Raw genomic sequence first — 24,268 nt, 5'->3', positions numbered from 1 at the left:
AGCAAAATATGATGGCAGAATTACCATGTTACAGCTCTGCCTCAGTCCTGTGCCTGTGTCACTGAACAATACGTTTTCGCTCAGCCTAAGAGTGTAAATCCACGTCTCCAAAAGTAGAAACTACATCAGCCTAAATTATCCATGACCTCATTTTTAAAACATAAATGCATTTGCCTTCACTTTCCCAAACAATGTCAGCTTTCATTGCTCATTAGCCCAGGACTCCCACAAACACCCTTGGCACTGTTACCTCACTCCTTAGCCAAGGGAAAAACACCTCCAAATATTTCCATCGAGCTAACCCTATAGCCTCCCAGCCTCTCCCGGCGATTCACAGCCCATGATGCTCACATAATGGCTCATTGCCTCACAAGGGGTGGTAAGATGAGCTGTACATGGTTAGTCGACCCAAACACGCTCAGTACCTCAGTGTACCCATGCTTAGATGTTCCTCTTGCACTTTTTGCTCATCCAGGCTGTACGAGCTTGCAGTGTTGCTAAAAGAAGATCAAACACAAAGGTGGTTTCCCCGAACGTGGTGCAGCAGCTGATGGGGAGAGGCTGAGATACTGCCCAGGTCCATCGTATCTGAATCCAGCCCAAACATATCCTAATGTGTGTTCCAAATGCAGCAATTACCACAACTATCTGTGCAGCATTAAAGGGCTAAGGTGCTTCAATAACAAACCAAGTATACATGTACTACAAAACACCTGAGCTTACAATCTTTCCATTCTGCAGATACCTTGTTGTTATAAAAACTACAAGATTCAACAGCAGGTATAGAATATAAAAGTATTTATTTTATGAAATGGAGTATGGCTTAAAAATCCTCTTGGGTCCCTCTTAAATGTTCTCTCTTTGCTCTAAGAAGGAGGATCAATCTCACACAGGAATTTGGGAAAATAAAAAAAAAAAAAAATTTAACCCAAATACAACCATGTGAAATGTGAACTCTGGGCAACAGAAGTCAACCAGTGCATGGAAATAAAACTCTGCCTCTACATACACATGAAGAAAACAGATAAAAAGTGGCAGAGATTATTTATCTCTATTAGCAAAACTTCTAAAATTTAAGTTTTTAAATAAAACATTTGCTGGCTGTAAATAGTACAGTGCATACAACACAACTAAAGAAATTCTAATGTATCCACCATTGCAAGTCCCAGACCTAGCTTAATCTACCAGTGTATTTCTCCTGTGGATTCCTGAGCTGATTGTATGGTTTGTTTCCAAAAATACCACCCCTCAGTAAGAAGAAATACATATTTTTCAATATTTGAATTTCTATGCTTTAAAATGATTTTTTTTCTACTATTAGGAAAATCATCTTTCAAAAGCATATTCCTATGTCATTCTTGAAGAAAAAATTCTGCCTCTGTCAAAATAATTCACAACCTTTATTAGATTTTTAAAAGCCTGATTACAGGACAAAACATGCATTAGGCATCTTGCTGTAATTCCAGAAACAATTGCAGAATTTCATCATATTCAAAGGCTCATGTCTCTAATAAATACCGGCAGCTTAAAAGCAGCTTGGAATTTTTCAGGAGTTTTAGTTTCTGAAAAATGCAAATGATCTGTATACTGTTCTTAGAAATCTGACATTACGTTGCAATGGTTAAAGCAAGAAACAGCTCAGCTGAAGACTACAGCAAATCCCTGTCTTCTGAGGTCTACACGTGGTTATACAATACTGCTCTGGAAACAGCCTGTCACCAAAGGCCTGGCAATTGGCTTCTGCTTAAAACATCCTCTGCCTCGTAACATTCTTCAAAGGATTAAACCGTAATTGATTCTGGCAATACACATGGTCAGCGTGATGTGCAGGGGGTTGCCAGTGGACATGGGGCCCTTACATAAAGGCTGTTTTCTTTGTTTAAAATGGAAAAAAGAGTGGGAGGTGTGGAGAACAGTGAAATACAAAATGAGTCAGAATCATAAACCATTTTTTTTGGAATCAGATTTCAACAACCACATATGCAAATAGAAGGCTTCAAAGGTGGCAGAGCTTCTGAATTGCTAAGGCAATTCACATCTCCTTAGTTCCATTAAAAAAAGATAGAAGCTATAGTTATATACATCCTTCCAAGCACTCCGAGAATATTGCAAGTTGAACTCCAGAGAAGCCATCGGTATCAGTCTGAAAGTGAGGGGGAACGGATTGATCGTGCACTGGCTGGACTGTTAGAGAAAGCAAAGGGATCCTTTTCCTTTTCTTTAGTATCATGTTTATGTTTATGCTTATGCTTATGCTTGTGTTTCTTCTTCTTTTTCTTGTGCTCATGGTGGTGGTGGTGGTGGTGATCGCTGTGTTTTGAGGAGTTTGATTCTTTACTGAACACAGAGAGTGGAGCTGCTGACACAGGGTGCATGTTTATCTCTCCCGAAGACTGTTCTTTACCTAAAAGAATGGATATAGTGAGGTTAGCAAATGTCAAACTTCCATTGTTTCCAAACAGAAATTCTGAAATATTAGAAAAAGTCTACATTACCACTTAAACATCCAAACACAGAATGTTACAATACTTGTACCATTAGCTTTTGGGCTTTTTTTTCAGAGAAAGGTTCTGAACATACCATTAATGTTCCTGTACTACTGGCAATTTGTACAGAGATAGTCCTTCCTTCCTCAATGGTACAAAAGTATCCCAGACAATCAGGAATTGCAAAGAGCTAGGAAATTGCAAGTTATACCATGAATAATGCAAACCTAACTGCCTGTGAAAACTCTGATACAAAGTGCAAGACTGGCACACATTAAAACGTGGTTTTGGGATGTGAACTCCTTTTAGTTAGGAGCTAAAGCTCCCAGCAAAACATCAAACCTTTGGATAGTGAACAGAAGAACTAACTGCTTTTTCTAAAAATTGCATGTTACAACCAACTTAGCCTATTTGACAGATTATACTAAGTTTTGTTCTTAAACACAGAGCAAATCCCAATAAAGACAATTACACCATCTCTGTCAGTACACATTGGAGAAGAGAAGACTGCCTGGAGACCTCACAGTAGCTTTTCAGTATCTGGAGGGAACCTAGAGGGGAGCCAGAGAGGGACTCTGTCAGGAACATTACAAGGGGTAATGGATTCAAATTGAAGGAGGAGAAATTTTGGCTAAATATTAAGAAAAAGTTTCTCATTGTGAGGGTGGTGAGACACTGGCATAGGTTGCCCAAGGAGGTAGTGGTTGCCCCAACCCTGGCAGTGTTCAAAGCCAGGCTGGATGAGGCCTTGAGCAACCTGGTCTAGTGAGAAGGGGCTCATGGCAGGGAGGACTGGGACTAGATGATCTGTAAGGTCCATTCCAACCCCTAAAATTCTGTGATATTTCACAAATACACTAGAATCATTTATATGCAAGCCTGGTATCTGCACCTGAGGAAGGAAAATCTGATCCATGATAACTCAGTTCAGGAATGACTTTCTCATTCTCTCTTTCGCTCATTTAATATTTCATTATTTCACACAGACTGCAGTAGCTTCAACAGTAGGAATTAAGGGGCATTATTCTAAGGATAACATTGTTAAGGAAAGGAAATGCTTGGAAGGTAGGAAAGCTCTGATTCCTTTAGGCAGAGATTGAATCAAATCACTCACATTGCAAGAACATGCTATAACTGCTAGATAAATGTAGAAAAGCACCATCAGATTTTTGAAGACAACTGCTCCTTTGAGCTTTAGTTAAAGTGGATTTTCTTCACAGTTACTTTAAATATTTGGCTCTTTCCCCCCCTCCAGTTTTTAGTGAAAATATCCCTATTAAATAACAAGAAATTATGTTATACGCTTTGCAATTATAGTTTTCTGTATATTTGAAAATGCATTTATTTTCCAGTACATATTTTTGTTTGTCTGGTTGGTTTTGTATCTCTAAAGGCAAGAATGATTCGTCTACAGTAATGATTCCTGGAAGTCTGAAGAGCCAGCTCCCTGTAGTATGACAAACAAGCACTGAGAATTATTTCCATGCAATCTTTCTAGCTTTCTCCAAAAGATTAAGGACTGATTCAATTAAGCACATATAGAGGAAAGTTTCTAGACAGTACAGCTGTTGTGGGTTTTGTTTGTTTGTTTTTAAATATGCCTGGAAAACCCAACATCTAGATCTGTATGAAGGTTTTAGAAGTCAAGATAGAAACATGAAACATTTTTACAGTGAGGATAATCAATGACTTACTATGGGACATGGTGGAATCTCTATTGCTTGAAGTCTTAAACAGCAGAAGTGAGGTCTTTCTAGAAATATGTTTGGCTTAACCATGAGAGGTGATTATGGTGCAGTATCAAATTCTGCTGAGCTTATTAAGGAGGCTAGTCTAGAGTACAAGAGTTTCATGTAAACTTAAAATCTCTAATAAAAATGTGTTTAAAAAAGCTTTAATTTTTATTCCATCAAAACTATGCAGTAGTAAGCTCAAGTTATCAATGCAAAGATTTATTGTTAGAACTCACAATTACTTTACTTTTTTATGTATATTATGACAGACAGAAGATATGCACAGCAATGCAAACTGCCACTTGCTGACTTCAATGCACAGTTACTACCATTTTTTACATTGTTATCTGGAGCCATTCCTGACAACGCAGGCAGCATGCAAGCTTACTGCACTGGATGCAAAAAGGTGCAAGACTGCTTCACAATGCAACTATTTTCAATTGTATTTCTTCTAAGGAACTCCTACCTGTACCTAAACCTATCCCTATAACCTGAGTTCATTCCTCTAAAGCATACAGCTTTTAGACAAGGGAACCTCCTTTAGCAGCTGCAAGGATGCAAAACCAGCCATGAAACAGAAGACATAATACGGTGGAAAATGGAGCATATCTGACTCAGGCCATTAGAAAAGGAAAGGGTGGAGGCTCAGAAAAACCAAAGCAGGCAGTATTTGATGCTGTTAAAATAGGCTGCAGTAGTTAAAGGTGAACTGTGGCTGCGACACAAACAGAGCTCCCAGTAACACAGAAATAAAGGTCATGGCAAAAAGCCTGAAAAAGACTAGTTGGTGTTCATCCACAGAAAATATACAAAAGAGCACCTAAGGTACAGAAGACATTCTCACGTGTTCTCAAGCTACAGGCACATGATACATTAAAATATACAAGGCAAACTCAAGTCAACTTAAAAGAAAACAGAAAACCCACACACGACACAAACCCTTAAAACGTCTCAGCTCCATTAGTTCCAAACTGTGGAGTTATTATTATCTGGAAACTAAACCTGTAAGTCTAGACACTACATTTGTAACAACCTCAAACCAAAGCTAAGCCTCTAAGCTTTAAAAATTTGAACCCAGTAGGAGTTGTGTAAGGACACTGGCCTAAGTCTGCAGGGATGATGCAGCAGTAGCCAAGCACCAGTGAAGATGGAGGATGCAACCAAACAGACCCTCTGGACTCTACTGATTGACCTGCCACTTGTGAAAATTTCCTGCAGTTTACTGAATTGCCAGCTCTGCTAAGGCAAAGTCTGCATTACCACCTCGTTACTTATTTCAGGTGGGTTATTAAAAAATTCTGTTAGTCAAAGCAGCTAAACACCATTGACTGGAGTAAGCTAGAGAGCAAATACAATGGTAGTTTAACTGAAGGGTGATGGTGACCACCTAGAGAGTGACAAAGGCAGGAAGATCTTCAGAAAGGAAAGGAATGGGATCCAACTGCAACTCAAGGGCTACCGACACTTAAGGAGACAATCAACATTGCTAATGTCAGTAAGAAATGATTACAAAACCAAACTTTTACTGAACCAGCACTAACAGTACACATAAACTTTCTTCACAGAGTCAGTGATGGCTATAATCTGTTGGTTTTTTAAATGCAAAAATAACAACTACCCAAAAAAATTCCTCCTACTGTTAAAGAGTGCTTTTAAATCAGGAATCAAATATATTGATATTGGATGATAGCTCCAAAAGGTAGAACAAAGACTACCAAACTCAGTTGTGTGTTAAAATGGGTAGACCTGTAAAAGCTCTATAAAAATTTTTACAGATTTGTATCCATAAAATTTACTGTTAAACTTGCAGATGACTTATTTTCTTCCTTTTAATTCATATCTACTTAAAGGCCATGCAAGGAACATGCCAAGCAAGGCTATGGAAAGCAAGGCCATCATCCTTCTATCAACAGGGGTAGCAGGACTGCTGCAAGGAGGCACAGAGCACTCCCTCTTCCTGCAGGGAACCCACTTCTTACTGGCAGAGGGAGCAGGACTGGAACTGGGGTTGCTCAAATCACAGAAACACACAATATGTGGAGGGTGAGCCCAGGATCTCTCTTCTGAAGTGGTTAGTAGCATTCCTTGGAAGAGAATGCACATACATGTGTCTACCCACTTGGATGTCCTCCTGTTTAGGATGTGGAGATTTTAATTAATTGGTAATTATTGGCTTTTGTGGTGTTCCAGCTAGCTGGGTAGGTGTTTAAAATTAGACAGGATCACTATCCCGTGGGAGAAAGATCAGAAACTTTGTGTACAATTTGTCACAGGGACAATACAAATGCTGTAGATGTTGTGAGAGAGAATAAAATCTGAAAACACAGATCTATCTCATGGCTCAGTTTTACGATGAAAGGAATTTAGATCTTGATGAGCTTTAACATTTTCTGTCATACTACAAATTGCTGTCAGATAATTATAACATGCTGTTCACTTAATGTGAGGGTTTTTTTTTTCTTTTTAAGACTCACTGGTGCATTTACATTGAACTATGCTGTTGAGTAGAGTGTTTTACCTATTTTACTCCCATTTTGTTATTGAACCTTTAAAATTTGGGAACATGTAACTTGAGACTTTAACATGCTGACAAGCTTTCCTAAGATCTTCCATATGGTCTCTCTTATGTTTCTGATTTTGTGTGAAGAGGGTAGGACCCACAGACTTCCAGCCTCTGTTCCTTTGCATGGACAATCTATGTAAACCAGCTGGGTTATACAGGATCTTTGCAAACTGACACTTGTTTAAAATGACCCCATTTGCACCCTGATTTATTCAAACATCAGAGAGGGAGAAACCAAATTCACGACTCATAGCAAAGGGTGAGTCCCATGGATCCAGTGTTTCGCCTGAGGATGAGGCTGGTGCTCCAGACCCTGACACTGACCATGTCTGGGAAGGAGGAGATATCAACACAAGCATGTGAGTACATAATGTGCCTCTCCCAGAACCCAAAGAAAGTTACTAATGAGAAGGACAATCGCTCTCTTTGCCTAGCAGTTGAGCTGCAGCTCTGGCTAGCATTTTCTCCAAAGAGAGAACACTTAAAAACTGGAAAAGATCATAAAAGCTGTTTCAAAATTACTCCATTTTTTCTTATTTCTACTCTTCTTTTTCAGCATTACACTGGAAACATCCAAGACACACTATTTTTTTAAATTGAATGTGTGATTATGCATCTGTTGAACCATCAAAAATGTACACAGAAAAAGTCACCAAGCATAAATAATTTCAAGTTTCCAGAATGCAAGTGTCTTGTAACTTGTCTAAAGAAGCAGAATTTTCAAATTATTATCTCTGAAAAAAATTGGTCTATTTTCTCTCTAGGAAAAGGTTCTTTTAAGGTCCATAGGACAAAATTTACAGTTCGAGGGTAAGAAGTAGAAGCCTAGTTAGAAAAAATAAAACCACACAAAATTTTTCTGTGATGTGCTATACAAATCAGTTAATTTGACCCCAACATGAACGTTTTAACTTGTTCCAATTTACAGATTCATTTGACTGCATTTAATAGTAGGATTTATAACCAGAGAGGTAATTTCTTATACCTATACCAAAAGGTACAACTAAAATATTGTACAGACAAGCTGGTGATTTAATGAAAATATACTTTTAACTGGCAACCTTTTTATTGATTTCAACATTTGACTTTTACTTAACAGCTATATTGCCTTGTACCTGTGTTAAAATAATAGCTTAACTATACTGTTATTTTTACTAGGTTTACTTTAATGTACTAGGAAACAGTAGGGTATTTCCTGTTTTAGAAAAAACCCAAACCATTTAAATCAGCAAGCCAATTCAGAACACCTTGTGTCTCTTAACAGTTCCAGGTAGTTCACCTGAAAATTTGATAGCCTTATGCATCTTCTAGGTTTGAGAGTGCTCAGCTGTTTCCTCAGAGACAGTGACAGCTACAGTATTATACTGTTTTTATTAAATGGGGTAGTTGACACACTGCAGCCACACACTGATGCAATTCCCATTTATGCTGTCACTTTCTGCAGGCTTGTGTTTCTATGAAAGCTGCTTTATTTAAGATAAAGCACTGGAAAACACTCTCCCTTGTGAAATGTACAATTAACCACATACTATTTCAGTGAGTCAAAATTAACTCAAAGCCTATGAGTTACCAGTTTGGAAACAGCTGGGTAATAAAGTGAACATATCTGTAATGGACACTATTGAACAGATACTATATTAATATTAGATGTTATTTAATGGTATTCTAACAGAACAGTTTTTGCAACTTTTACCTCCTTAGGAAGTAATGCAAAAATCCATCCTTGGCAGTGGTGTCCTCAGAGCCAAGAAGTGTTGATATATATATTTGCCTGTGTGTTGATGTTTCCATTACCCTTTCTGACAAGGAGCCACTAACTAATGGCTGAACTTTGTGGTGTGCTTACAGCTACCTCAGGTAAGTCAGTGGAGCTGCAGAGGACTGAGCTTTTTACACTGATGTCCTATTTCCTACTGCGTCCACACTCAAAATGCAGTGATTTGCATCTCAGGCTCAAGTCTGCTGTTGCAAATGTTCTGTTTAAATATAATGACTGCAGTAGTTTCCCTCTACACTTAACTGCAGTATGTGCAGTATATCCAGTTTCAAATTGTTCCAGAAAAAATTCAATCCAGATAAATCATAATTTCCTGAAAGTGCTGACATTAACTGTGATAAACAAGATCAAAATGCAATCAACACATATGAGTGTGGCCTAGACCTCCAAAGTTTTGTGTACATCTACGTGGTAAACAGAGCAACCTACAAGGTCAGCAGTGGAAATTTCCAATTTGATTATCCTGGAAAACTGCAAAAGGATTAACAGAATGGCCAAAAGATTTGTTTGATCTTAGATCAAATGCTCAGAATGTGTCCTCAAAGCCCAGGGCCTCTGAATGTGATCAGTAAAAGGACTGCCAGTGCAGAAAGAGAACATTGCTGTATTTACTTTTTTTTTCCTTTGTAGAAGTAAAGAGAGAACTGGATATTGTGTTTTATCAAGTTTCAATCCATCAAAACTAATTGGGAAAATTCTAATTAAGTGTTTATCAGTAATGAGCCATAACAACATGTAACTTCACTCATAGATCATGCAGCCTACAGACAGGCATTTATTTTGGAAGCAGAAAAGAGCAGGCCAATCAATAACCACTGACCAACACAGCAAAACCTTTTAAATGTTACTTCTGAAGTACTGCACTTTCAGAGAGTGACATATGAAAGAAGCATATCTTTGTCTGATTTCACTGAAGTCAACAATGCATGACAAGTCACCTTACAGACTGAGAGTTCAAATCTGCTGCTTACACAAAATCTGATCCTGAAATTCTTTTGATCTTAAGAGTAGGGAGCATTACTACTGTTCTTGATGATTTAGTAGCAAATAAAATCTGTTCTCACATTAGAAACATGACCTTGCTCAAAGGAGGCTACCACATTTCTAGTCCTTAGGGCAGATGAGTAATCAACACAGCAGAATACTTCAGACAGTTCACAACTGATGTTTTGTTTTAATAATTTCTTGAAAAAATTTAGATTCCCTTATAATTACCAAAGTCCACAGTTAGATTATCATAGTCAGGAGGCTTTAGTATGATTTAAAACAGTCATTTGCTATATGAACTAGCAAAGATGCTGTAATTATAGCATGTAAACCTGTAATCCTGCAAGAGTGGTATTACAAGACTTCTTTTACTGTCTCAACCCTAACCTTCCACATCCATGGGCAAAAGTATACAAAAAACTCCACAAACTTTTAAAGGAATTTTTTTTTCCTGGCTTTAGGTGAGTTACATCAACTTGAACAAATCCAAATTATTATTTGGGGTGGTGTGAGGAGTGTCAAAAAAACCCCAAACAAACCCAACAACAAATCACAGATCCAGCAGGATTTAGACCCAACATGAACTTCCTCCTGGCAGCTGCTGTTCTCAGGCTGTTTGGCTGATGACCTAACACTTCATGTGACATGTGGGGACATAACCCACAGCTGCGAGAGGAAAATTGTGTATGGACTAAGAGCTCTCTCCTTCCAAGTACGAGTCACAGAACTGAGGCAGACACAAGATCTTACAGATTTACTAACAAGATACTGAGACCATTTCAGAACCTGTTGTCAAACTATTTCACAATAATCCCTCACAGAAGGGTACCAATCCTCTGTCACTGCTGCAAAACCTCACAGGCCCTCAGGAAATATCATCTGTGATTCCTTTGTAAAACAGAACACTCCCGTGTGTGAACAATTTTATTTACCTATGCTTTTATTTTTTCCCCATCTGTTTCTTCTCAGAAGCACACCATTTCCTAAAGATAAAACTATCTGTATTTACTCAGTCTGAAATTTATACATCTCTGCTTCTAAGAAAAATGCCATGAATAAGAAACAGGTGAAATTTTAGAAGCAAAGAATATGTGAAGTAGAACTGTTTCTAACCGCACAAACCAAAAAAAGGGAAAGAAATTAATCTGAAGTGTTTCAAAATAATTTTTGTCAAAGGCTTATTATTTAATTGAATTTTGGTGCAAACCCCAGCATTTGTCTCATTACCTAGGAAAGAAAATGTATTCCCATGTGCTGAGTGTCTAAATGGCAGAGGTGAGAAGGTCATGCAGCACATGAGTGAAACTCCAAGTGGCCCATGTCTGCTGTAGGTCTAGAAAAGCAGCAATCAACTGGCCATTACTCCACTCCTGGTCAGACCTTACCCTTTCTGAACTCTAGTGCAAACTTAATCTGCAACAGCCCTGGAGCACAGAGCTGGCGCACAGAGGGTCCCGTAAGTCCTATTTGTGAAGTGTTTGGCACAGTTTTGTTTATGACTTTATATTCCATAGAGTGTGTAAACCTAGTAAAAAAGTTGTTGCAAAATACCATGTAAAAGTTATAAATACTAATCCTCAGTGGATCAGCTTTGCACTTGTGTGCCCTGGATGCGTCATCCTCTGCCGTTACACTGGCAAAAAAATGGTTGACCGTAAAACAGAGTAAAATTCAAAGCAGCTCTGAGAGGTTTAAAGCAAAGGTTGTGCAGAATTGCACTCCTAAATTCGTGAGAGCTACCTACATGCAGCCTGCCCTTTTACTCTGTTCAAATAAGGCAAAAAGTTGTGAGTTTTGCTGCTCTACATATCGAACAGCAGAACTGTCCTGGTGGAGCTGCCTGTACAGGCACATGTCATTAACTGAGGGCCATCTGGAAGCCAGAAACTAGACCTCCCTGTGTTTTATGTCCCCATATGAACTTAATTTCTTAGTTGAGCAGTGACAGCAGTTACCTTTTATTAAAAAAAAATGCAAGAGAAATAAACAAACCCCCTTAGTGGCCAGAGCATCTGCCAAGGAAGTAAAAATGTTACAATCCTAGGCCCTAATGGAATATGAGCCTACAACTTCCACAGCCCTGGCCAGCACCAAGGCACTAGCCCCAGCAGGATTCTCAGAGCAGGAGCATCCACCAGCCCTTCTCTTAAATGGGGCCTCTAAGTTGCCAGGTCACAGAGTAAGCAGATGAGGTCACCTGTCAGCAAAGCTCAGGACCTAGGGCACTCAGGATGGAGCTGACATTCCAGATCCTGCTGCTAAGGTCTACTTCTGTTTTACATTAGGCAATCACTGTATAAAAACAGAAAAGCAAGCAAGAGGGCAATTATTCTGAATTCTGCTTCTAAAGCCAAAAGCTTCACTTTTACACCACACAGAACTGTGACCTTAAAACCTTGTTCTGGATCTGTACTCAAGATCCCTCATAACACTTGGTACCACATCACATTACCTCACCTTAGCTCCACTGGCACATTCTGGAACTAAACTTTAGAAATGCTGTTTAAATATTTTAGCAAATGAGACTAAACGCTGAATTGCTTTGCTAGTGGCAGATAAGCAAAGAAGGTTCATCAATGAAGTTCAGCCTGCCTTAAAGCTTCTAAGAAACACTACTCTTTGGGAATAATTTTGTCAAACGTATGAAAAAAGATACTAAAAAGAAATAGTAAAAGAAAGGAAGCACTTGAAATGAAACCATATTACTTACAGATGCAATTTTTTCACCTTTGAAAAGCCCTTCTAAGTATCTTTAAGTCCTATATATTTTTCAACTGCTAATGTTAAGTTATAGATCATTAGTATTTTCAACATTTTTTTTAAACCTGAATAGTCTTGCTGGGTTTTTCTAATCTTCAAAATCATTGTTTTTCAAATGACAACTATGGAAAAAACTTTTACCTAACTGCTTATGGGGTTCTACTTCAGCTCTGTGTTATTTTATTAATTCCTTAGCTTTTTAACTAAAAGCATGATATATATTTTTTGTCTTACTTAGATATGTATGAAAACATACATGTATACAGTCACCTCTGAATATACTGGAAGTGAAAGAAATGTTCTTATGCACCCTTTACACAATTCCTGGAATTCTGGTAACATTTAACACTTACCAACTTTGTATGTACAGAAATAAGCACCAGCAAAGAAATCCCACAACTGAGAGTTGAAAATTCCATACTGTCATTTTGCCAATGAAATTACTCATACCTGGTGTGGAAGGTCTCTCCAACATATTCAAATGATGGTAAATAAAGGCTTGACTGTCATGAACTGTGTCCATATCAATTTCTTCCTCCTCTTGAGAGTTTGAGAACTATGATATCAGGAAAAAAAATAAGCAGATACTAATAACTCATAAAAATATTGCTAAATAGAACTTTAAATATTTTATTTTTGAGGTAAACTGGGGGTGAGAGGGAAAGGAAGTGATATCTACCACTGCAAAGGAATAAAAATTCAAGAAAGGTTAAAGGGGTCAGCACCTTTTCTTCTTTCTAATTTACTGTGAAACTGTGTGAACAAGAGCATTATCTGTCAACTTTATTTCTTGCCAGCCAATAAAGCATCTGATAGGAAGTGATTTTGCCAAAGTAAGTGTAACAACTGCTGTACACATATACACAGCATGTTTTTTGTTTGAACACAGCTTCAAGGGAAGTCAGCAGATGCCACTGCTGTTATTCTGAACACCCTACATATTGTGCAAGTTGAATTTCCATTTCTTACTCTGATTTTGAGTTTGACTTTACTGTCTTCATTCTTCTCTAGTATTTGCCCTGGCTCCAATGGAGACCCGAGTGGCATATCAGCCTTCCTCTTCACCCCCTGCTGATGACCAGAAATGCTGGATGCTGTTTCCTTAATAAGATGATCATCCTCCTGAAGCAGCATTAAAAGACCAAAATTAGAAGATAGAAAGATCCATGTTTCAGCCTAAAAGAGACCTGATAGCTGAAAAATCTTCTGAGTAAAGTGGGTGATTTGAACAAAGTTTTCCCTGTAGTTCTGGCATAAAGTATTTTTCAAAACCCTGTATGGATTTGTGCCAACCACTCCTACAAACATAGTTTCTCTTTACTTCTATTCCTGCTCCCTCTGCATATCTAGCATTGGCATCTTTTCTGTCGCTTCTCACAATCATGGTACTGTTGGTGTACAACAACATTTGCTGCCTCTGAATAGCCTTTCTATAAATCTGTGCCTTGCAGACTCTCCCAAGTCCAAATCTCAGTTGAAAAGCTGTGATAGCCTCTGATCTACACATGGGATTTTGTTAAATCTTCTTTTAGTTAGTTTTAAAAGCTAACGCTAACTTTATTGAGTACAAACCATGAAGAGTACTTATAACTTGGGGCTTTTTTATAACAATATTTATTAAAATAATAAAACTATTTTGTAAATTACTGCTTAGATTATAAAAAAGCAGGGTCAAAGGAATATAAAAATAGGAGAGTCTACTAAGTTACACATATAGTCATGAAAAACAGGAGACAGGTGTTCCAACAAGTCCAATACACGAAATATAGAAGGGAAAATAAAGTATCTGCAGAAGCAAACATAATTAAAACCTCACTAAAACTAGATAAAAGGCATGTATATCATAGACTCTCAAGCTGCTCCAGTGAACTGCTCTTCCTCTATCCTACAAAGTGCACTCCAGTCCCACAAACCCTTGCCCTGAACAATTCCAATTCTATTTTATGAAGTGGGTAACTCTTACCATTCTCAGCAAATTCAGTGTCCTGAGTCTATCGGTACTGATTTTAACATGCTTATGCTTTCAAAATACACAATTTACTTCCAAAAAATCAATTTAATCTGATATATTCTATCATCTGTTTGTTCTCTTTTCCCTTCAAATACGTATTTCCCTTTTTCCATCCCTGCTATTTAACCCAATGTACCGCTGTTGTGAAACACTTTTGGATAAACCTTGTCTGATGTGAGAGGCAGTCTTTTACTGGCTTGGGGGTTTTTTGGGTTTTTTTTTTAGTTTTTTTTTTTTTTTTTTTAACAAGGAAAATCGGTTCCCTGAATTTTGGGGAAGTTACAGTGAAAATGGTAACCTTTAAGTAAGGGGTGTGAGAACGGAGATGAGGCACAGGAGCAGATACGAAGGATGAAGTGTAAATTGAGGCTTATATTAGTGCTATATTTTCACACCAGTGTAAGCCAATACTGCTGCTAAAAGCAGCAGCCTCACACAGTTCTGTCCTGTGGTGCCACAAGCATTTTTATAATTACGTGATGAACCAGGCCAGGAAACTGACCTATCTGTTCATAAAAAGGTACTGTTCAGCCAGATCCTCCCTGATCCAGCTCACTACACAGCAACAACGACTATGCTACCACAAGGGAGAGGACAGTATAGAAGAGTGAAGATTTTTTTGTCAGTCTGGTTGCAAAAAAAAGTTTGCATGTTCACTGAACTGTAGCCTAAAAACCTGCCACAAAATGCCTCCTGCTATTTAATTCTAATGATTATGTGCAGCCAATTAGGACTTACTACACGTTCTGTACATATGCAAGATAGAGTCAGATATCGCTAGAGCTATCAGCATTTTCGCCCCCTGCTGGAAAGGGCCTGCAGGGTACTGTTAATTAGCACTCCGTATACTTTGCAGTAAAAACTATTTAGACACTAACTATGGGACTAATAAAGGAACAGCAAACCATCCCATTCAAAAGGCTGGAAAGAGTTTCAAACATGCTAATCACATGCTCACATTCTCTTTCAGGATTTACTCTTGAACAATTTCAATCAAATGCAGGTTTTGAAACTGTAAAGAAAAATCACTCAGTGTTTCCACGTCTGCTGATTTTTTTTCCCCTCATAATTAAATTTGTCCAACAAAAAGACTTAAGTCTTGCAGTAGTGGCAGTTATTCTTAAGAAAAGTATGACCTTAATAGCTTATAAAAATCTATTTTCTAACCACACAATGGATTATGTGTTAGGACTGAAGCCTCTGAAGCCAGAAAGGTATCAAGCTATGCGATTTTTCGGAAGTTGTTACAAATCCTTCAGAGCACAATACTAAACAGTCAGACTCAAATGTTCAACGCAGACATGTTAAAGTTCCAACTTTCACCTTGCTTAAAGTTGTTTAAAAAGTGTATCTTTAAGATGTAATATCTGTGTATTTTAAGATGTAATAAATTTACTGATAAAAGGGTTTATTTTGGAAACTTGCATAACTTGCCTATAAGAAATATTCTTACTCTAATAAAAGTTTTCATCATCACAGCATCAAACATTTCTGTGAACCACTTATGTCTCATAAGCAACATATAAAAAGTTGTGTTTTGTAAAGAACAGAAAAGATGAGACTAAAAAAAAAAACCACAAGTAAAAGGCTTGCATATGCTATGCAAAACAACAAAAAAAATTCAAAAAAAGTTATGGTATGTGCCAGATTTTCAAGTGGATGGAATAAAGAGGTAGCTTAGGTAAAGCATGAGAAGCTTGAACACAAGACAAAATTGAATCAGCAACCAAGGCAAGGACCTGAAGCCAGAGGAGAGGGAGGTATGCAGATGGTTTGTGCTTACGGTGTTCTGAAATCCTACTGACTGTCCGTGATTGTTAGTACTATTCACAGGTTCCTGGTTATTTGCAACTGATTCAGGGATAATTGTTGGATTCAGTACAGCCTTCTTTTCTTTCAGATTAAGAACAAGTCCAAGCTCTGGTAATGGTAAACAAGAAGGTCTGCTGAGGCCAAAAAGTGTGAAATACAGGTCCACAGCACCACATCGTAATCTCCAGTCATGTGAAGTTCCTAAAATCCAAAATAGATTGTTTTTAATACAGAGATACAATCTTCTCTCCCACAAATAAAACAGTTTAACTGGTCTCACCACACCAGAATATGACATCTTCCATGCTTAAGATACACTTCTTTCATTGCTCCTGCTTCTTATAGACCCTAACTCACCTGCCACATCCCATTTAAAAGAAAAGCTTCAGGTTGCTTGGGTTGTAAGTTGGACATGTTTAGTAGAACAAGACTGGGAAAGCAAGTGCTGTAATAACATAATGAAAAATGAAAGAAAAATAACCATACCCATATGCTTTTATTTTTCAAGCCGCACTTTAAATTTTACTACTGGACAATTAAATAGAACATTTTGTTCCCAAACTGACTCCCTGTATCAATGCATTTGCCTATGTATTCCATGAAATGTAGTAGGGGCCTCAAGCATGAATGAGATCTACATCTTCTGGAAACTGCACTGATAGAGAAATGCATAAGTATGTTTTCTGACATCACTACTATACCACGTAGTTCACTGGATACTCAATACTTTAATTTGCATTCATATTGGAGATCTGTATTCTTACTGCACTAAACAATGTCTTTTCTTTTTGCTTTTCACTGCAAACTGTGCACTGCTTTTATATCTTCATATACAAATGGCCAAAGCACGTTTGGCACAATCACAACAGAGAGACATCAAACATCTGGAGAAACGCTGCAGATACAGTGATTCTGGTGTGAATTCAGCCCAGCTCTCAACTGATTGCAAGTTTATTGAACATATTGTTCCCCAGTAGGAATAGAACTGTATCTGGTAAACAAGACACAGATGTGCCAACTGCCATGTTAATGTGACTATGCAAGACTTAGCACAAAATAAAATTACAAGATCTATCCCTGTAAATACTACTTTTATGGGGCTAAATAGTCTTTTGAGTAAGCTCAGCTTACTCTTAGAAGTTATAAACTACCAGTTACACTTACCCAGTTACAAATGAAAAGGATATGATTATTAATCTGGACATTTCTAACATTTAAATACTCTCCAGAGAATGACACATTCACAAGTATTAGTTAAAGAAGTATTATAATACTGTAACAACAAATAATTTGCTCAGCTTCTTAAACTACTGCATTTAAAATTATATGATGAATTCCCATTCAGCATCTTTCACCTTTTCCAGTAAAACAGCTAAGCTTAAATACAATTGGTTGCTGAATGTCTTTGCAATCTTTGAAACTTCTGAGCACTATCAATTTAATGCAGATTAACACAGAAAAAAAGAAGCTTACATGTATCAATCAGAGTCTGTTTTCTATTGTACATGCTTATGTTAAATGAAAGCAACTCACGATTCTAGAATCCTGCAGCTTTAAACCTGGCTACTAACTTGTCACACATTAACAAACATTTTTTCAAGGCACCCTGGAATGCTACAGTTATCCCTTACAGAAAATAAATTGAAACATTATGTCATCTTGAGGCATAGAAATTTAAGTGCTTAAAGCCCCATGAATCATAATAAGAATGTATACCCTATTTGTTACTTGCAAAAAGAGGTAATGCTTGTAACACTGCACACACTCTTCTCTGAAGAAAAAGCAAAAACAAACTCTCCGATGGGAACATCAAAACTGTTTATTTTCTGTGCCTGACACTTGGCAAATCCTATGAAACTGAACTACTAGTAGTCTCCCCACTTCAACCCCTAGAGTGTAGCTGTAAACTTTTAAACACTAAAAATAATGACAAACAAAGAACAGAAAGCCTTCAATGACTTAAAAAAGCTATATAAATGTTTATATGTAATCTATGCAGTAATGTGCCAGATGTTAAAGGGCAGTTTGTCAGGACGGGATAAAACTGCTTCAGTAATGAAAACCAGGTCAATGCTAAAGATGAAAACCCTTCTCTCATTAGGACCTTTCCTAATCACACAAGGCAAACTGAGTCTTAGTCTATGACACCCTTCTAGAAATCTCCTTTAAATTATCTATACCAATGCTATCCTCTCAAATTCTCTCAGAGTTTAGTAACAGAGTAAAAGGTAACACAGACACCATTACTTGAGGAAACATTTCCTTTGAACATCTGGTTAAAAGAATCATTCTGTGCCAAAGTACATCAAAGCAGACAAAAGAATGAAAAACAAGGTTTGGTACCCTGTGTCACTGAGAATGTTCTGAACGTACATACATGATATTCGACTTCTGAGACTGAATTTTCAATTTCTAACTACTGAAACTCAGAGAGCTCTTGGCATAGTCTAAGGCAAATCTTCAACACTTATTTCAAAAAACCTTAGAATGAAATCCTAACACAACAAAAAACCAAACCTGAATTCATCAGTTTCCAAAGCTGATCTACCAAAGCTTCGTTACATAAAGGGGACTCCATGTTCTTGGTAAAAGGTGGATTCTTAGTCAGCATATCCAGAATCCTATGCCTGAAATAGAAAAAACAATCTTTAATAAATCCAAAAGAAATAGACTAAAAATACAAAGTCTGTTCATCAGTTTACAGTATTCTTACAAACTTACTCAATTACAGGATCTATTCCAAATTTTTAGCCAATGTTTTATGCTTTCAGCTCTTCCTTCTGTCCACAATATGTATAGACACTGATTTACCATCAGCAATATAACTTAGAGATAAAAAGTAAGGTGCAAAGCAGCATGATGTTATTGAACATAATTGTTAACAGTTGTAGGCCACATTATGCTCTTCTGCTTAGTAACAATCTTTTTTTGCACACTGACTTGGTAATTACAAAGAATAAGCAACACTGGCAAATAAACTCCTTTCACACTACACCAAAGACTTTTTACATAACTTTCAATGTTTATGACTGATACAAAATGGCAGGACCAAAACCAGTGACCTGCACATTTTCCTGGAAAGAAACACTACCACCTATTAAGTTACATTGGTGTATTAAGATTCTGCACTTAACACATTTACACACTGAGCTGAAAGTAGATACATTTTTCTCCACTTTCTTTCTTTAAACTTGGCCTTGAAAATATTGTGTGAATAATTCTTTGTTCCATTACTTATTATTTTAACAATTTTCTCTGCATAGCCAGCTTTCCCCTTGCTGTCTTACACATTTGGGACAAGAAGACTTCTTTTTCTTTTAGAAGAGGCTAACATATTGCACTCAATTCAAAATTTAAACTCCTCTTTAAAAGGATACAAATTAAATCAAATCTCCTTCCTAGACTGACGCTAAACCTTCTCCAGTGAGTCTAATGGTATTTACTTTCATCAACTAGAAATAAAATAGAGAACAATCTTGAGCTATGATCTTTGTAAGAAATCACCTAGAGAGAGAGAGTTAAAGTAACACTATTTACCTTCGAAACTCAGTGTTTTAATGGTGGCTATGAGAACAAAGTATTGGGGAAAAACAATGGTGTTCACATGTTTGTAATGAATGTGCTCAAATATCCAATCATGTGTAGGTGAAAACAAAGTTGAAAGAGGCGACACTAGAAATTACACCATATTTTCACATGATCCTTTCACCCCATCTACAGTCTAACAATTGCTTTACACCCCTTGCTGTCCAAATACTGTGTGCACTGTGTCAACCTCTGTCTTTTCTAAATATCACAAAGCCTTTTTTGACATATGTAACATCAGAATTATATTCCTTATTTATGACCAGAAAATAACCTCTAACTTCAGATTTCCACTACAAGGGTAGAACATAAAAGACAACAACAATATAATGCAGAGTAAGAACAGAGTATACTATTCCTTGAGATATGAGTTGTTGAAACACCCAAACATATTTCAATTAATACAAAATAACAAGAAGGAAAAATAGTTTGGTGAAGATGTATTAAGCAGTTAAGCACATGATGCATTCTAGCAGTTCCAGGACAGGAATTCTTTTTAGTAAAAAGTGCATTAGTAAAAATACCAACTCTGTACTATCTCACCAACCTTATGTAGGGTACAGGATCACTCTGAACCATAGCAAGCAGCCACTGTAACTCATCATAGCTCCTATCAACTGCAAAGCAAAACAAAAGAAAATGCCTATAAACATACATAAACTTGAAGGATTTTGATCAAGACAATCACAAATTCCTGAATTAGCATGCAAATAGCTTGAATCATAAAGAGAAATGTCATTAACTATAGTGCAAATTCAAAGTAAAAAGTTACTTTACCAAATTCCTACGTGCCCCAATTGTTAAATAACCACTAAGTTGACTACTTGCGCGAGCAAAATCAGAGCAAAAGATCATCTTGCTGTTGTGTGCTTTCTAAAATGAACACATTCAAATATCCTCTCAACAATCAGAAGGAGAATATTTTCTATAGGGAACAGGGGATATACAATTCTCATACACAGTAATCTGTGAACGATTATTATCTTTAAGTAGGATAGAAAGAGGAATACTACAGGGATTGCACAAAACTGCAAGCACACTCCCTTCAGTGGCCTTCATTATTTTTTAACTCACCATACTTTGCAACTAAAATGGATTTTGAAACTTATCAGCACATGCTTCTAGAAAATTGCTGCATGACACCATTGGAAACAAAATCAGCTTGTTAGTTTAAAGTTACATTACAAAATTCATTTGATATCTGAGTAATGTTACAAAATAGGAAACAACACAGGATATCATCATCACTGCATAAATAAATTAAAGAATTGTAATGCAATCTTTTTCTTAGGTACATAACTAAGATTTTTACAGCAGTATTCTCTTCTCATTTCCTCAAAACAATGACAGGGGTGTATTAGGCACTCCTGTGTAGACAGGCCCAAAACCCAAAACCATTTCTGATGAAGTCCTCCTGAGACTTCTCCAGGGAGAAAAGATCTCTCTCCTTCAGTCTTCCCTCACAGAGCAGGTTCTCCAGCCCTCTAATCCACCTTTGTGGCCCCTCCCTAGTCTACCCCTTCTCGAATTGTGGGGGCCACAACAATACACACTACTTGAGTACAAACTGAGTACAGAGTAGAGTGAGATGATGACACCTCTGCCTCTGCTAGCACTGCCCCTGCAGATGCAGCTCAGGATCTGATTTGCTGCAGCACTGCTGACTCTTGATCAGCTTGTTGTCCACCAGGATCCTCAGGTACCTTCAGCAATGCTACTCCTCAGCCACACAGCTCCTGGCTGGTCCTGGGCTCTTTAGTTATGTTGTCCCAGTTGTAGAACATTGCACTGGTTAAACTTCACACAGCTCTTCCTCGCCCTTGCTCCAGCATGTCCAGGTCTCTCTCTTCTGACATGCTCACCTCCCTACCCACATTGGTGACACCAGCAAACTTGGTGGGGCTGCTTTCAATGCTGCTGTCCACATTATTTGTGAAGATGTTCCCTGAGAGACCCATTCAGGGCAGGCTGCCAGTCTGAGTGAAAACCACTGATCACCTTCCTCTGAGTGCAACCCATGACCCAATTTCCTACCCATCACACTGACTGCCCATCCTGTCTGTAGCTTGTCAGTGTGACTATGAAAACAAGCAACTGCTTTCTGAAACAAAAATCCTTTTGATTTTTTTTCAAATTACAAGAGATAGTGTATCAGTTCTCAATTACAGCACAGCATCACTGAGACCCTAAACGTCAACATTCAGGAGATCTGATAACGGATATTTATTTAGAACAGTTTGTTGTTACCTCTTAAGTATGAACTGCTTTGTTCTACACAACTACTAGGAGTCATACAACTCTCAGAAGCTAACTTTAAAAAGTTAATAAAACTTGTTCATTTCAAGCCAGTTTAGACCAACCATCCAAGCCTTTATATGCTGCCTCAAGCATTTTACAAAGTTACCATGTCTCAAAAAACCCTCACTAATAACAGCAAAGAAAACAACTTATTCAGTTCCATGAAGAAATTATTTCTTTTCAAGTAACTTACAAAAAGGCAGTGCTATTCCTACCCTGAGAGTTCCACACCACCCCAGAAAACAAAGACTTTCCTTTTTATGGAAAGTAGAAAATCTGTCAGCTCCCTTTACAAGAACTGTTAAAAAGCCAGCTTTGGCACAAGCAACAGGCCTTTGATAGCTGCTGATTTCCATCCAGTATGAATTGGAAACCAGGTAACAGGAACAATGAGAATCAGATCTCTTGGCAATAGATGGCCAATCATTTCTCCTTCCAAAGACAGGTTTAGGGCTCTGCAAGACAGTCTCTTCTCTCGTGGATACCATTTCAACCTAATATTAGTGAGGTAAGTACAACATTTTTCTTCTATATGAGAATTATTACAAAGTGTCAAAACACTTGGAAAAAAGTACCTTTTGTGTAATCAACAACAGCCTCCAATGCTGCTATCCGGACATCTACGAAGTGCCCGTACTCTGCGTATGACTTGAAGAGAGCAGGATCACTTGGGACATGCCCATTCTTCTGAAGCACTCGAATAGCTTTTAAGCAGCTACACATGGTAGAAAAAGAACATTTACATCAAGTTTATGGAATACCATCCAAGAAATACAAAATGACTTTCCTCAAAATCAAGTACTGCAATTCTTCTATAATTAAGTTATCCGCATTAACACGTTACAATTACTTTCACAGCATTAACACAAAGCTCTCATTACCACTGAATCACATAGAAACAAAACCAAAATTCCCCACCATGTCAAACCCACCGTTTGGTTTCAGTAGAGCTGTACTAACATAGAGGAAACAGCTCATATGACACTGTGTACTCTACAGATACTACTACAATGCTACCCTTTGCAAAACTTTCATAGATGCTATGGTTAAAGAGGCACAGGCACGATCAACTTACCACTGCTATTTCTGTTCACACTGACAGAAATTAATGTTGAAAAGCAAAGCAATCACAACAGCTTTTGAAAACTGGAAGGAATTTGGCATTTAAGACATAGAAGCTAAATCTCAAATTCTAACGATAAAAGGGTACATAAGACCCAAGAAAAGTAGTGTCTTCACGCCATACCTGACTGTGATGGTATGCCTGTAACTGGGAAGAAGCTTCTCCATATTTAGGAAACGGGTAATTTCCTCAAGAATAAGTCGGACATCAGGATTTAAATTATCCAAAGTTCGAACTTCATTGTTCACACTGACTGCAGGAGTTACAGAGTTGGCTAGGGCATCAATCAGCTCAGCACGATAGTAGTTGTCTGAAAACTAGATAAAACCAACATGTAACACAAGCAAATATAACAATGTTGTCCAAATATATTGACCTAAGCTAAGAAATGCTTAAGCCCTATTACAGAACAAGATCTTAAAACAAAAACTATGCAAGAAATTGCATGAGAAGGCAGAACAGAAATAAATTGGCTCTGAAAATGGATTTGAGAGTGATTAAACTAGCAGACATACTATCACTAATCTTCACCCCATATAAAACATAATATTAATACACAGTTTTATAAAAATGGAAAGATCAGGCATTGAAAATTTTCCAGATATGGAAAATAAAAGTAATTATTTCTCAATGTGAGCATTTAAACCTACCTGTCTGTTTCTATATTCAGTACCAAGGTCAACAATGTTAATAGGTGCTTAGCACCTCAGAAAATCACACAGTTTACCCAGCTAGCAACTTCCTAAGCTTCTGAAGTGAACTACTGAGCTCACTGCTGCTTAGTGAAGAAGATCCTGCTTCTTAGTTTGTCCCTCGTATCTGGGCTCATAGTTTCACCCATTCCATTATGGTGGCTTTTGCATCTGTTGGTCATGTTAGTAAGCAGCAAAAAATATAAAAATAAAATACATAAAAATCAGAAAGAAGTACTGGATTTGTGTATTAGTTACTTTAATCTAAACAAACTCAGTATCTGTCAGATCCGGTAGAAGATGTTAAACACGTGTGGAAAGGACGTGGAAAAGTGAGGTCAGATCTCTCCTCTGGTGGTTGGAAGATATTAGCACAACTCATCACCTGCTGTGACTACTGGTGCTTACATTCACATGTCTAACTCTGCCTCTCCAACCTCC

The 24,268-nt window shown here is 37.6% G+C and overlaps 1 protein-coding gene across 1 annotated transcript in view; it reads right to left on the bottom strand.

Annotated features, from left to right (window-relative positions):
* Positions 1–2,138: 2,138 nt before the first annotated feature.
* The window catches only part of TAF2 (TAF2 RNA polymerase II, TATA box binding protein (TBP)-associated factor, 150kDa), a 56,720-nt gene continuing 34,590 nt past the window's right edge, over positions 2,139–24,268 (bottom strand). The window contains 10 exon segments of the mRNA XM_009071310.1: positions 2,139–2,404; positions 7,837–7,881; positions 11,979–12,034; positions 12,078–12,091; positions 12,728–12,862; positions 16,101–16,330; positions 18,647–18,756; positions 20,262–20,331; positions 22,588–22,727; positions 23,259–23,452. Of these exon segments, the coding sequence (XP_009069558.1) occupies positions 2,139–2,404; positions 7,837–7,881; positions 11,979–12,034; positions 12,078–12,091; positions 12,728–12,862; positions 16,101–16,330; positions 18,647–18,756; positions 20,262–20,331; positions 22,588–22,727; positions 23,259–23,452 (1,260 nt within the window).

The sequence above is a fragment of the Acanthisitta chloris genome, unplaced genomic scaffold (genome assembly GCF_000695815.1).
Source record: "Acanthisitta chloris isolate BGI_N310 unplaced genomic scaffold, ASM69581v1 scaffold10733, whole genome shotgun sequence".
Lineage (NCBI taxonomy): Eukaryota > Metazoa > Chordata > Aves > Passeriformes > Acanthisittidae > Acanthisitta > Acanthisitta chloris.
The sequence above is the reverse complement of the archived record's forward strand: the minus strand, read 5'-3'. Positions and strand labels throughout refer to the sequence as shown.